The following is a 15,473-nucleotide window of genomic DNA, read 5'->3' as shown; positions in this document are numbered from 1 at the left end:
TAATGAGGGCAATGCCCATTTAAGGAGTCGTATAGATCTGTGTTGCCCTAGACCTTTTGAGACTGCTAAAGTTTCCCCGAACCTTTATAGCAGAGACGCTCGGTGGATTTTATAAAATGCAGTTTTGGAGATAAAGACTCTTACCTCCTCTTCTTCGTAGATTGTCAGCTGGGTTAGGTATATTGAAAATGTATAGTAGTGTCTATTTATTTATATGTCTGAATAAATGCGTACTAATATATGTCAGTGAACAAAAACGTTCTTTTAATTCTATTTCTATCTTTTACATCAAAACAGCATAAACAATACAAATAAAAACGAAATACAATAGAGATAGTATGAGAAAGAAAGATAGTTCATTATTTTTATAGAAAAAAAAAAAAAAACTATCTTATCACTTCTCACTAGAAAGAAATACATTTGTTTGTAAGTGAAGAAAAAGCACAAACTACATAGCTATATTAATAATAAATGTATAATTAAGAAAAACAAGAAATAATTAATTTGTATGAAAGTATTAAATTTGAGCAGACAATATATTGTCAAATATATTTTTAAATTTGAATGAGAAAAAACTTTACCTAATTGAACTATAACAAAGTTGCAAAAATAAAATTAAACATTTTTAATCCTATTTTTGAGAAAAAATAATTTATGCAGTTGAATTAATAGATAATTGTACATAATATGGGGTACTAGGTTGAGCATTTGGTAAATATAGACAAATAGAGAAAAGGTTGTATTTGATTTGGATTTCAATTCATGGCAAAAATGATGCACCAACACGGGTGTTTCTTGAAAAAACTAATTGTCTAGTAATATAATAGTAAATAATTGTATTAAACTTATTGAAAGCGTTCGGTTTTATTATTATTTTAGAAATAATAACCTTATTCAGAGGTACGAAAGGACGTCAAAATGGTACAAGTTTTCGTTAAGTTTGTATTTATGGTGATGTATCGATAATTATGTTTGTACAGGTAAGCTGAATTTCCATCGTACAATAGTATTCTTTATCTAAAAAATCACGAAATAAGTGGTTTGAAGGAAAAAAAGAAAGAAAAAAACAATCGGTTATTAAAGTTGAAAATTCTGGATGGAGGATCCATACTGTCGATGATAAAGAGTTGAAGGATTTCCTCCCATGGGTCTTCCACGGGGATGGCTAAACTCTGAATATCCATCCACGTCGTGTAATGGGTGGGGTAACATCATTACAGGTTGGAGATTGACCGATTTTCGGGAGCCAGCGATAGACTGAGTGTCTCCCACAAATCCTGGATTGATTTCACCTAATGAACAGATATATCAATATTAAGATTTACATAAAATACATTTGTTGTGTGCAAATCGTTACTTTTACAAGAAAGTTTCAAAGTTTGAAAACATAAAATGAGGTGGATAATTGAATATAACACAGATGTTTAAGATAATGAGGCGATTGAATAGTCTATTGATGTTTTGAATATTAATGCTGTCATTTTAGACTATTCAAATGAAAACTACAAATTAATAAGTATTCTGTAAAAGAAAAAAAAATCTCTATTGGTCACACAGGGTTGCACCAATTAGATATAATTATATTTTTTCTACTAAATAAAAATCCATTTGACCTAGTACTTGAAATCTATATACATACAAAGGTATTTTATGCAATTTTCTTTTTTAAGGGCGACTAGGTATCGAACTCATACCATAGATTTCACAAGAATAACTCTTTCCGAGCACGTTGTCTACTGACCTGCATGACTCCCATTTACATTATACTACAAAACACACAAAATTAGAAAAACATATATTAGAGTTAGATAAATTTTTGGAAGGATGTAAATACTACTTAGATAAGAACATTTGATATCATTTGGTTTATTAAATCCAATGAGAGGGTTGTTTAAAATTAGTAAAATTTAATACATAAAAAATAAATCCACTAAAATTTAACTATTCCCTCATTTAAACAAAATTAATTTATTCAATTCTTTTATTTATTAATTGCTGCATATTCATACCAACAGTTTAACTATTGTGTCGTTTATATGAAGTATTGCAGAGATATATATACATACATGTACGTATTATATCTCAAAAAGTAGCAGTCATTACTCAATTTTCAAGGCCAATTTTAAGGATATAGTAAAGATGAAGAGTTAACACACACACAATCTTAAATATCAACTAAAAAAGTTGAGAGGCAAATAAACATATATATATATAGCCTATAAATTTTATCGATATATTTGATACATTAAAGGGATTATGTTCCAATTTTTGGGATGAATCAAGATACCCAATAATCTTAACTAAAATTTAGAGCCTTTAATTGTGTTATTAAACTTAATTAGTCCGCAACAAGGCCTATCAATTAAAAACCATCAAGTTCAATTTTTATCATGATACTGATGGATCTTTGTTAGTTACCGAGTGGTCCATTAAAATCTGAACACTTTGAATTTTAAAATTGAACAAGATATAAATTTATAAATTAATAATGTAGTTTTGACAAAAATTAATGCTATAAATAGATGTGTGTCTGTGCTCTCATAATCATTAATGTAGACAATGATAGATTCCAGGCAGCGGTGGAAGGGTTGACACCCTCTGCAGATGTAGTCATCTGTCATAGCATCCCATTGATAACTGAGAGGGCCTTAATTTTTGGATGACAGACACTGCAGGCCTTCCCCTCAACATGCACCACATATATGTATGTGGTTGAGGGCTTAGGAATCAGAGCTGTATATAAGTCAAAAGTGTCAAAATAGTGTTAAAATAAATCAAAAGACTTATTCAAAACCAAAAAAAATATGGAAAAGATGGGTGTCTTTCATTGTTAGTGTCTAAAATGGCCTCTCCACCTTCACAATGCTCTGTCCACCCACTCTTTTGATAGCTTTCTCCACAGTCTGGTGTGTAACTCCGAGATTTATGGCTTGGGCCCACATAGACTTAAGGGGATTTGCCCAAGATGTTTTCCTCCGGATCTATTTTGGCCTTGTTGACAGATCCCTTCTTTCTCTCAAACGTGTGGGACTCGCTGATGGTGTAGACAGTGATCCTGGAGATGCCCATTTGTGCTTGGAGTGCACAAATGGAAATTTATCCATTACGTTTAGGTGTCATTTATTTTCTTGACTTTTACGTACGATAAAGAGCTAAGGTTTATTTTGTATTATAATTAATTGTTTATAGTTTCATATCACGAAATATAAATTAATTTAATTAACTAACCCTTTATTAATTATTGAATTAGTAAGTGTTCAGATTTTAATTAACAAAAAAAAAAAAATCAATGCGAAATATGGGGTCAATTTCCGTAGATCTTTTGAACTTGAATGACTCAAACACATTAAAAATGCGTGATCTTAATAAATTAAAATAAAATGATAAATAGCATCAGTGTATATTTGGTCATTAAAATGACTGCTGCTGTAATAAAATAGGACGTTAAGAGACGTATAGACTATAACTTATACAAGTTACAACTTGTACACAACAAACAAATTGCAAAATATACCCTTGTAGATGGATGCAGGATTCATGTAGTGCGACTCTTGAGGAGGGAGTTTGATTTCACGATGTGCCAGTGTAAAGGCAAGACATCCAAGAATAAGGATGTCAAAAAGAACAATGATGGCTAGTATGAAAGCCCAACGAAATCCACAGCCACCAAGATCATAGTTTGCAGAATGGGACCCACAGATACCACGAACTTCATCATCATCCCATCCTGCAGGAAATGCAACGAGTCCAATGGCGAGACAAAAGCCTATAAAATATTAAGATAAACATTAAACTAAGACATATAAATACAACTTGGCTTATTGTACTTCTAATTTACATACATAAAATATATATTACATGTGTGTGGATAAATAACTGTATCCAAAGGACATTATTATGTCTATAAAGATATACCATAGTCCATAATTTAAATGGGATAAATTAAATTCACATTTTCATATTTAGAAAATGTACATGGGATGAATAACATACACATCCATTATAGTTATTGAAACAAAACTATGTTTGCATATATAATACAATTAATTTCATCGATTTGACTCACGTGACTATTATTAGTCACGTGAGCAATGATGTAACATTTTGTTGTTACTGTGATAATACATTATCATTGATTTTATGAGTACACAATTGATGAAATAATTAAAAAAATATTAGAAGCCTAAATAATGTTACACTGAGTCTATGTTGACCGTGTATAGTGTAATAAATTTTTATTTAGTTTTGGTGTAAATCCCAGTTAATTTACTGTGTTTTAAAGAAATGATATTCAATAATGTATGGTTCAAATTAACATTATGAAAGGAGAAAATTCTGATTTTTTATGTTTTACTTGATAAATGGATAAAACATAATATTTCAAGAACATATTTTGGCCCATTTTGACTTTATATTCAAATTTCTGGTAAAATACATAATACGATTTGTTGTCATTTCAGCAGTTCATTTGATTTATGGGCTTTTATTTGGCCGCGATATGGTTTATCAAATAAAATCCATGATATTATTTTTCAATTATGTAAGGGATTTTTTGTGAACTTTAACTGCAATTTGTGCTGCCTTCAAATGATAAGTCCATATATTAAATAGAACATAATTAGTTGTAAAATAAAGTTGCATTACAGACTCAATTCTGAAGAAAGTCCTTTTTTTGCTTACTTGTATGTGAACGGCCCACACATATTGCAATGGTAAATTCTACACAAGATGAATTTATACGTATTTTTGTATGTTAGCAGTGAATTTTTGAATATACTTATGCCTCTTATTAGTGTTCTGAACGTTGTGCATTAGTTGTTGTTATACTGTGAAGAATTCCATATTAAAGAATAGTCGAGCAGTTGTGAAGAAATGGCTGACAACTATTTTGGAGCTTTTATACTTTCTCTTTTTGTAGGAAAGATTGTGATATAATAATAAGAATTTGATGTACAATACAATAGTATTTTATACAAAACATAAAGAACTCATAAACATATTTTTTACGATTTGGTACTTTAATAGCCTCATATTATATTTCTGAACGTTTATTAGATGTACCAAGTGTTGGACCAGCTTAAAAAAAAAAAAAAAAAAAAAAAGACTAGAGCCCAATCAGACCTGTTCTGATAAAATTTGTTAGTCCAAGAACTGGTCGTTATCAGAATTTCATCTCCTTCCAGCTGTTCAGCAAGATCCCAAAAGTTTAAAGTAAGTGACAAGAACGTATTATAATACGTTCTTGCTATCATTAATTACTTAATTCCTTTTTATATTATTCAATCCTAGCTGGTACCGTAGGACTGAAGGACAGTTGAATCGTAAAAAAGATTGGACCAATAATTAAAATGGCTGAAAGGGACGTGGGAAGACTGGTTAGGAAATCAGTCCTAGGACCAATCCAACCCTAGTTCTACAAGAATTAACTGTGGTTGCTAAGTTGTGAATAATTTATCTTGTACAGATATTTTCAGAATAGTTTATAACAACTTAAGAATAATTGTCTAACAAATATCAGAGACTCATATTTTTGGAGGAAAGGTTGATACGCCCAGTGAAAATTTCTTTCTGATGTAAGAAGCAGAAAATTTATTACATTTGATTTTGTTATGGACATTATATAGCTGTCCTAGAGCACTGAGTCTCATGTGTATATTCAGCATACAACTCTCGTAGGAGATTAATAATGAATGAGAGGGAAACTTTTTTCAAAGAAAGACAATATATTATTCTTATAACTAATTATTATCATATGAGCAAACATTGTACCCTTTATTTCAATACAGAGAGATACATAAAACTTCTACTTGGATAAGATTAAAAAACTATAATGATTTTAATTATTTTATGCCACAATTAACAATAAAGGTATTATCTAAATTGCCATCAATGGCAAATAAATATGAAAAGTATAATTTACTTTTTTTAACTTACGCATGAATTGATTCAAAAATATTCATTCTAGTGGTCCTAAAGTAAGATTACTCACTAAAAAAAGATGTAGAAATTGGAGAAGAGTCCCTTATACCTAAGTTATAACCCCTTCTCTGTAGCAATTTACATTTATTTTTATCATCGTACAAGTCGTTTGTATTCTTTGAAACAAAAATATATTTTTATTGCTAAAATAATAACATTATGCTTATGTGAAGTCCACTTTGAGTTTAATGATCCATACATGTATGTAAATGAGGACAAAAGAGCAAATAAATATATAGAATTAATTGTGTAAAAAAAACCATTTTATCATTGACGCTCCATCATCATGTCAGAAAAAATTATTATAACATAGTTGTGATGTAAACAAGGCTATGTTTCAAAATAGGTCGTGTTTTATAAAAATCTTGTAGAAAATCTTCAAAAGCTTTTTAGGCAATATTGAATTTTTCTCAAGGAATAATTTTCATCATACATCAGTATAAAAGAGCTCAGAAAACACCACAGGATGTTAGTTGAAATTCAGTATCCGAAATAGTGAGAGAGCACTCTTTGGAGACCAGGGACAAGGTTGTTGGCATGATAGAGGGTGGGTCAGCAAGAGAGACGTTGCTCAGAAGGTTACAAATTCCTCTCAGGAGCATTGAGAATTGGTGTAAGAAAAGGAAGAATGGACAAGCCCTTGCAAATCAGAAGGGTCGAAGAAGGAAGAAAAAAATAAGCAAAGTTTCCAAACTGGTGTTTTCAAAATCTTTGACCAAAAAGAGGCAATCCACAAGGAAACTTGCAGCAAGATTAACTTAAAGGGTTATCCAAGTCATCTGTCCACAACTACCTGAGACACTCTTTGAATGCTTTGCCATACGAACCTCGTCTGCACTCAAATTTTCAGAAAACCAAAGGAAGTCCAGCTTCAATTATGTCGTGAGCGGAAACACTGGACTGCCGATGACTGGAAATGTATCTTTTTCAGTGATGAAAGTCCGTTTGAGCTATTTGATGACCCAAATTCCCAAACAGATCGGGGTTGGGCAAGAAATAAGGGAGATGTGGAACCCACTCCAACTGTGAAATTTGCTCTGAAAATTCAGCTTTGGTCCGTTATCAGCCATCAGGCAGTGTCATATCTTCAACTGACTCCACGAAACCAAAATGTGACGGCCGAGTACTACGTAACAGAGATTCTCAGCATATCTCTGATGTCAGCTTTGTATCGTGCTGAAGAAACTGGACCTCCTTCGAAGAGGAAAATGTTGTACGCACATCAAGAGCCATTTTCCAGAGTATGGCGCCCATACTCACCACTTCAATAAGGAACAAAAGTGGTGTTCAGAAAACTTGGATTCTCTCTGGGGTTTTCTGATTTGCCTCCCATTGAAAATTTGTGAGCCTTGGTCCAGAGGGAACTCAGTGAAAATGCTCCAGCAACTTCAGAGGATGAATTAAAAAAAAAAAAAAAAACTGACAAAGGCTTGGGAAAAAATTTCTCCAGATACTTTGAATAATCTATATGAAGGGATACCAAAACGCATAAAAAATTTTATTAAGCTTAAAGGTTGTCATATTGGAAAGTAAATAATGTTTTTCGCCAAAAAAATCCCTGGTTTAGGTTATTTCATGATTTTTTTAAATCACCACCATCAATTTTTGGACATACTGTAGTATTATACTAGGGATTAAAATTAAAGTTGACTATCAATAAAAATTTGACATCATTTGTGGCACATTCCTACAGAGCTGAAGGCTTGGTAAAACCAGACTTGCTTACATCACTATAATATATTCAAAGTATAATGTTTTAATAAATTGAATTAATTATATATTTCATAAGCATATTAAAATTATGCACAAGTGTATTTAAACATGTGCATATCTACTAGTGAAAAATGCTTATTCATTAATTATGCAAAACTTATTTAGGCCTTCCATTGACTGTATCCAGTAATTATTAAAAATATAGGTAAATAAATATAATTATTAAACAAATATTCATGTCAAATAATCATTTTTTGCCCAACATCTGTTTGTGTTTACTGTTCTTTTGTGTTGATTAGTCCAATAAGTTGACAATATTATTGAAACTCGTCATTCTTTCTTAATTCTCTGTGATGGTCACTTGTTAAAATGTATTTACAATATATATACTTATGATGATACATATTTATGATGAAAAATATCACAAAATTCAAATTTTGTTTGAAATTGCTTTGTGCTTCGTGTTCGCAGTGATTTACTGAAATGGGCTTAAGAAATTGCTTAGATGGAAAGTAACAAAGCAATGAATACTTGTATCTCTCCACCTTTTCTTTAAAAAAAGGAAAAAATACCAAATATTAACTGATACTTAACATATTATTCACAAGTGTTGTTCTTTTAATTGTAAGGAATTAATCACGGCTCAACAAGAGTTATTATGAGTTCAGTAAATTGGCGTTCCAAAAATTAATAAAGAAAATGAGTAGTAGAAAAAGTGACAGCTGACCAAAGATTACAGATTAAATTTTTATTGAATCTTGGAAACCTTTTCTTAAATGAAAAAAAACCCCGAAAAAATGACTCAAAATAAGTTTGTAATAAATCATTTCTTTCCAAATATTGAATTTTTTATTCATACTACTATTAATAGATAATTTTAACAGTTTAACATGAGCTAATTTGAATTTAACTAACCAACAAGCAAGACATTGATAAAGGGAATAAAAGTAAACAATCGACAGCTCATAAGAAAACAAGATATATATTTAGCTAGTGGAATCACCCCGACTTAAAGTTCAAAATATAACAGGTGTAAAAATTGTTCACCTGTATTTCTTTATTTTTTTAATGAAGAGATAACTATATCCAGATAATACCTATATAGGTAAGAGGTCAACAATGAAATAAAATGGGTGAAGAAAGGGTCTAAAGTATATTTATGTATAATTTGCATGAATGTAATAACTTCAACTTTTTTTTTTGTACGTGAAAAGAGCAAAAAGAAAGAATATAAAAGTTTGTTCATATCCACAGCACCAATTATAACTTTTACTTAAAGACACACACAAATCCCAAAGGAACAATTTTCTATGAATTAACTTACATTAAGAATAAAAAGGATATATTAGAATAAGCAAAAGAATGAAGTAAAGTTGTAATTATGATTAATCAATAAAGTTGGAATTTATTGGTAGATTTGAAAAAAATATAAGTCTTAGTTTAAGTGATTACCAACAGTATATTAAAAAATATGCACAGAGTATTCGATGATGTCATCATCATGATGCAAAGAAAATCTGATATGTTATTTTTTGGATCTAAGGTTTTTAATCATACAATACTAGTAAATTAACCATAGTTTAATAAATCACATTGTATATGTTTGAAAATATATACAAAATTTATTTAATAAATTATTTTGTCAAATAAAAGTAACGTTATAAAGATGACTCGACACACAATACATGTTCTGAACATTGATTGGTGGAACTCGAATTAACTTTTGTAAGGGGGTAAACCTGTACTATAAAAAGAACCTTAGTTTTGACGTTTGGGTCTATAATATATATGGCTAATTAATAACAAATCTTTTGCCTTTGTTATCTCACTTTTTGGAGAAAAGGTGCAGTGATATAACAAAAATCCTGTTGTGCTCATACTGCAAGTAAATATTTCAGTAAACTTAAAAGTTTACATTGGAATTTTTCATACCAAGGACGACGCTACTTTAACTAATGTAAAATTGAAGATAAATATAAAATTTATAATTAGAAATATATTAACACGTGTCATTTTAAAATAATTTAATCACAGTTGACATATAGTATTTGTATTTCTTGATATATTAATGTAGAAAAGAAAAAGAAGCCTGAAGCGGATTTTTTGTTTTTTGTATCCTGAGAAAAAACTTGCCCTAAGATGTTTAAAATACTATTGTACATATTTATGAAAATAATATTTTCTTTTTTGTTAGTGGCTTTTGAAAGGGATATATTTTCAAACTTTCTAATACAAATACTCAGCCTTAATACATTTATACATAATTTAGTTTTCTTATAGAATATTTTAATCAATTTCATCCTTAAGTTCACCTTTAATATCTTTACAAAGTAGGGACTATCATTGTAGACGGGGTTTTACTCCAATATTTTGGGAAAATCATAGTTATATCCCAGTATATCATTGGTTATTAAACAAAAATATATTTTATGTATATCAAGAAACGAAATAACGAACGATGTTATTACTATGTCAGCTACAATGTGTAGAAAAATTACTGCGACTTCCCTCTAAGTAGTCATTAAAATACTCATGAATGATCAAGATGATGTTGTACATAGAAAATTTTATTTTTTACTATAATAATGCATATTAATTATGAATCTGGCCAATATCAGTCTCAATGACAGCCTCTAACCACCTCCAGAACTTCTTGCACACATTGGGAACTTATTCCCTTTGTATGATCCTCCACTCCTTGCTAACGGAGGTTTTCAGTGCATCAATATTCAATATGTTATAAAATCATTAATTTGTTTAAAGTTATTAATGGACCGACTAATTGTAATATCTATCCCAAAGTATGTAGTAAGGTGTATAACAATAGGTTACTTAGTTCAGCCATCGGCAAATACTAATTAACTCAAACATAGCTTTTTTAATCGAACTATACGGATATGGAACAACCTTCCCGAAGAGGTGTGGGGAGCGTCTTCACTTTTCGGGTTTAAGAGACTTTTAAAAAATAATCCAGATCTACTTTAATTCCACACCACATTATATCATTTCCTTTGACCATATTATCTTTTTAGATTTTATGATATTGTTTTATTATAGTTTATCATGAGTCAAAAATATTGGGTTTTTTTTTAGTCACTAGTCGATACAAACCTACAATTAATAATAACTGATTTAAGTAGAAGGATAGCTGCAACAATCAACTTCAATTTTATCAATGAGCACTAACTTCCTTGTAAATTTATATAGTAATAAAAATATACGGTTAATGTTTCATAAATTATTAAAAATTAAAATTAAATAACTTCATGTTATCTGAAAACAATAAATCCTTGATATTTTCACAACCAGCCATTCAATTAGTTAAAAAGAATAGTAACAGTCATTGTTCTTGCTATTTCCAAACTAATTGGGGAATTACATCAAAAGAAGACATATTAATTTGGATTTTAAGATTTTAATATGATCATGAGATAAAGCATATTTAACCAAAAGAAGTTTAGAAGTATCTTAAACGATTTTTTAGATAAAGCAATTGAAGCATCATGTTAATATCAAAGATCCTTGAAACTATCATGAAACAGCATATTTTCTCTTTTTGGACATTGAAATTTAAAAATAAATCAACTGGAACAAATGAATCGTTTTGATTCGTAAAGTTGTATATATAGGAATTTGTTTATATTCAGTGATTTAATTCTAATGAAAAATACGGATTCTTGTAAATGATAAGTATAGACTAAATAAGTCAGAATTCATAGGATGTTTCTGACTGCGTACCTATGTAAATTGTACTATTGACTCATAATTAAAGATAGTAGATTTGTAAATTTTAAAACTAAGTTTAACAATTAGTAAAGGAAAAACTTTTTTTTTAAATATTAAACTGCTACCACATAAAAATCAAGCTATAGCAATTCCATACTAAATTGACTAAACTCCTATCTGAAAATCCAGCGTTTGATGAATTGTAAAATTTAGAAATTGTTGAATGTTCCATTGATAGCAACACTCTCATTGCAAATTGCAATACAGATAGAATCCTCACCATGTTGAGAGCTATCAATACCAATTACGATCTAGGCTAAGAGTACAAAATATTTAAAATTTACTAATTATCAAATGGAACTTTAAAATTTCTGATTTGTAACAGTTAGTATTTATTTTTCAATAATTAATCATCATTATATTTATACTTAATCAATATTTCTTCTGCACTACTTTAGAATTAGAATTGGCTCACTAGCTTCAACAAATGATGACAGGAAAACTAAATAAAGGCTAGATCAACTTACTACATTGTCTCAACAGTGGGCCTATTAACTTTAAGCGTAGCTATACAATCATCACTGCTTTTAATATCGACAATATTATGTTACACACCTATAGAAAGACTGGAATAGCTATCTCAATGGTCTTGATAAGGAGTCTTATCTTGGGACGTAAATATAATGACTTATTCCTCTAAATCTTTACGTTGGTATATTAGAAAACTACATTAAGTCAAGAATAACTGCCTGAATTCTCACACCAGGGAGTCTTAGTTTCCTATTTAAGATTAATAATTAGGAATTAATATTTGCATACATCCATTAACTCTTCTGTTTTATTTTTTTACATGAACAATACATTAAGGACTACATAGTCAAGGTCTGCAATGGATTTAGGCTTCATATTTAGGCAATTATTTGAGCTGATGGCTCACATGTTAGAAAAGTTATTGCCAATCAATATTTTTAGATGATTTTGTTAAATAAATGTCCTCACAAAACCTTTCGTTAAAGTTTTACTCTTGAAATTTTGAAAATAATACAATCTGTACCACTAGATAAGATACACCCTGTACTTACGATTACGTATCAATGCGAGCTAAATAATCATTTATGAGATTGTTTCATTAATTGTCATATGAAATATTTAATTTTTAATTTCTAATCCCTATAGGTAACTAATATCTTTTGAATGATGGATAATAATGTGATTGATTTACTTTTATTCTTCTTACGAATTGTTTAGGAATGTATTTGTGAATGTTAGATTCAGAGGCTAATATTGTTTATAGTTTGGTTTTCGTCGTTTCAATTAATATAATCAAATGATTATGTACAGAAGTTATAACTGATGAATCTACATGATCCTTTAGAGTAGTTAAAATATCATGTTGCTAAAATAAAAACCAGTTATATGTAGGTATGTCAAGAAATGTCAAGGTGAGCGTGCTACACTCCGCTATGGTATTATCTACCATACCTACTTATTTATTAATGTACATTCATAAAAAGAATGTATCTAGCTCTTTTATTCAATCTCTCACATATTTATAAAGTAATTTTTAGAGATGGTAAGATTTATTGGAATAAAAATCAAAGAATCAGATGTTTTTCCTGGAATCAGCATTGGGAAAATAATATTTAATTTGTGATTCCAATTTTTATTTATTACTGGATTAAACTATTTATTACTTTCATTAAGTTAAAAAAAAAAAAAAATAGCCCCCCCCCAAAAAAAAAAAGAGGTAAGGAATTTTTGCTTTTTATCAGAAAATTTAATATTGGACATTTGATGTAATTGTTTTTTTTTAAATTTCCAAAAAAAATTAAATTCTGTGTATGATATGATTTTTGGAAATTTTCCACAAAAATTTAATATTCGAATTTTTTTTTCATAAAACCTTATATTACAGATTTAATTTTTGAATTTTTTTTCCCAAAAATTTACTTTTTTGATCACAGATGGAAATTTTTGATTTTTTTTTTCTCAAAACTTTTTATTTTTTGTGAAAAACTACAGATTTTGGAAATTTTGCATCAAAAAAATCAATTTTTTGCTCATAGCTTTGGATTTTTAATATTTAAAAAAAAAAAATAATAATTTGTTGTAAATAGCTATGGATTTTTAATTTTTTTTTCAAAATAAATTACTGACAGTAGCTTTAAGTTTTTGAACTTTTTTTCCAAAAAATATAATATTTTGTGAACATTGGGGAATTTCTGATCCTCTTTTTTTAATACCTAATTGTATATTTTAATTTTTTTATTTAATTTTACCAATTCCCCACCACCCTTGCCAAAAATAAGAATAAAAATAATAATCCTGTGCTCTCTCATGACGGCAAAATGTAATTTTTAAACTATTATTTAAAATATTAAAGAATCGGCATTTGGAAGTTTAACTAGAATCGCATCGGAATAGATATTTTTTTGGAAGTCGTCCTATCACTAGTAATTTTGTATGCCTCAATCAACTTTTCTCTCAAACAGATACAGAAAAATGACACGAAAACCTAAAATAATCACCAATTACGTAATTTTCTTTAACTGTTGAATCAATTATTTATTAGTTCAATAGTCCAAGCCAAAATTATAAAAACTAAAAGTTACGTCACATGAAGTTACTGTAATATTTATCCATATTTGGCAAATTACGTAAGAAAATATTCAATAACCACTGTAAAATATACAATACAAAAGTGTACATAAGTACAGAGTAGGAATTCTGAGATCTCTGAGTTGATCTAGATTTTACTGTTACAATCAATTAATAATTTAATTATTTTAGCTGCATGTTGGTATGTATCTTTCTACACAATTTTTAAAAAGGAGATTAGATGGTTTGAAGATGAGAAGAAGAAAAACAGAATGAGACAAAATAGTTTGACAACGATAACTCAACTGTAATAATTTTTTCTTCTCTAAAACTTATCATCTCCTTTGAAAAAAAAAGTGTGTAAACATGTAGCAAGAAATACTTCTTATCATAGAATTTTACAGTTTTTATTTTCTGTTTTATATGAAGCAGAAAAGCTTATAATTAATTTTAAAATGTGCAGATCCTGGGCAACACAAGGCAAATCTACTCGATCTCCTTTTTTTAAAAAAAGGGTGCAAAGATAAATACCAACACTAACACGCAGAATCATTCTTAAAATTTTACCGTCTTTATTTTTTTGTTTTATATGAAGAAGAAGAATTCATAATTATTATTAATTTCTTAATGTCTGGACAACACTGGACAAACCTACTCTAGTTTTTATGAAAAAGCGATTGTAGCTACACTTTCTATTGTCGAACATATTGATTCATTTTGAATCTTTGACGAATGAATGGGTAAGACTAGTTTGAAATTTATGTTATTTACATCAACACCTGCTCTTCATTTAACAGAAAAGATATTCACAGTGTATAGCAGATCAACGTTCGACACACCAATTGTATATAAGACGAACTGACAAATTATAAATAGCAATTGCTATTGTTGTTAGGATTTATATAGAGAGGGAAATTATGAGCCCTTTAGGTATGTATAAAAAAGAGAGCAAAAAAAAGTTGTGGTAGCCCTGCCAATTTGAATATTGTACCTATGAGATGAGAGTACTTACTTGCCACGACTTTTCATTCGCTATGAGAAGGAGGACACACAAGGAAATCCCATTTTATATCTAACAAGGGCATATTCAGAATTAATTCCTGTGTCTATTCTCAATTCTACTTCTAGCCAAATAAAGTCTTATTGTTATAACTTCCACACAAATACTCAGTGTAACAATTTGTTTTTTATGAGCAGATGCAATTTACACTTAGATGTTTTCTTCACAAGATTGAAAGAATAATGGTTGCAGTTTTTGAAAATCAATAAAAAAACACTGCTCAGATTGGCCACTGAAAATAAATTTACACACGAGTGAATGCTTAGAACTTGTAGCTCTAAATTTAGGTGTAAATAAATATTATATTAAAAAAAGAAATGAAAAATTGTCAACTATTGTGTTATGTTCCCAACATAAATTGTTATATTAATATAACATATGTGTAATTAACGATTTT

At 29.1% G+C, this 15,473-nt stretch overlaps 1 protein-coding gene across 3 annotated transcripts in view; it reads right to left on the bottom strand.

Annotated features, from left to right (window-relative positions):
- Positions 1-237: 237 nt before the first annotated feature.
- Tmhs (Tetraspan membrane protein in hair cell stereocilia) overlaps positions 238-15,473 on the bottom strand; it is a 46,827-nt gene continuing 31,591 nt past the window's right edge. Inside the window, exons 2-5 of one of the 3 annotated variants that reach the window (XR_011783168.1) lie at positions 3,515-3,766; positions 1,112-1,292; positions 890-1,017; positions 238-812 (exon numbers count right to left, since the gene is read on the bottom strand). Coding sequence is in view for 2 of the 3 variants with exons in the window: in XM_040723442.2 (XP_040579376.1) it covers positions 1,078-1,292; positions 3,515-3,766 (467 nt within the window). In the remaining variant the exon portion in view is untranslated. Of the gene's footprint in view, positions 1,293-3,514; positions 3,767-15,473 lie in introns of all 3 variants that reach the window. The other 2 variants (XM_040723443.1, XM_040723442.2) reach the window with 2 other exon arrangements.

Source organism: Lepeophtheirus salmonis, chromosome 13, assembly GCF_016086655.4.
Source record: "Lepeophtheirus salmonis chromosome 13, UVic_Lsal_1.4, whole genome shotgun sequence".
Lineage (NCBI taxonomy): Eukaryota > Metazoa > Arthropoda > Copepoda > Siphonostomatoida > Caligidae > Lepeophtheirus > Lepeophtheirus salmonis.
The sequence above is the reverse complement of the archived record's forward strand: the minus strand, read 5'-3'. Positions and strand labels throughout refer to the sequence as shown.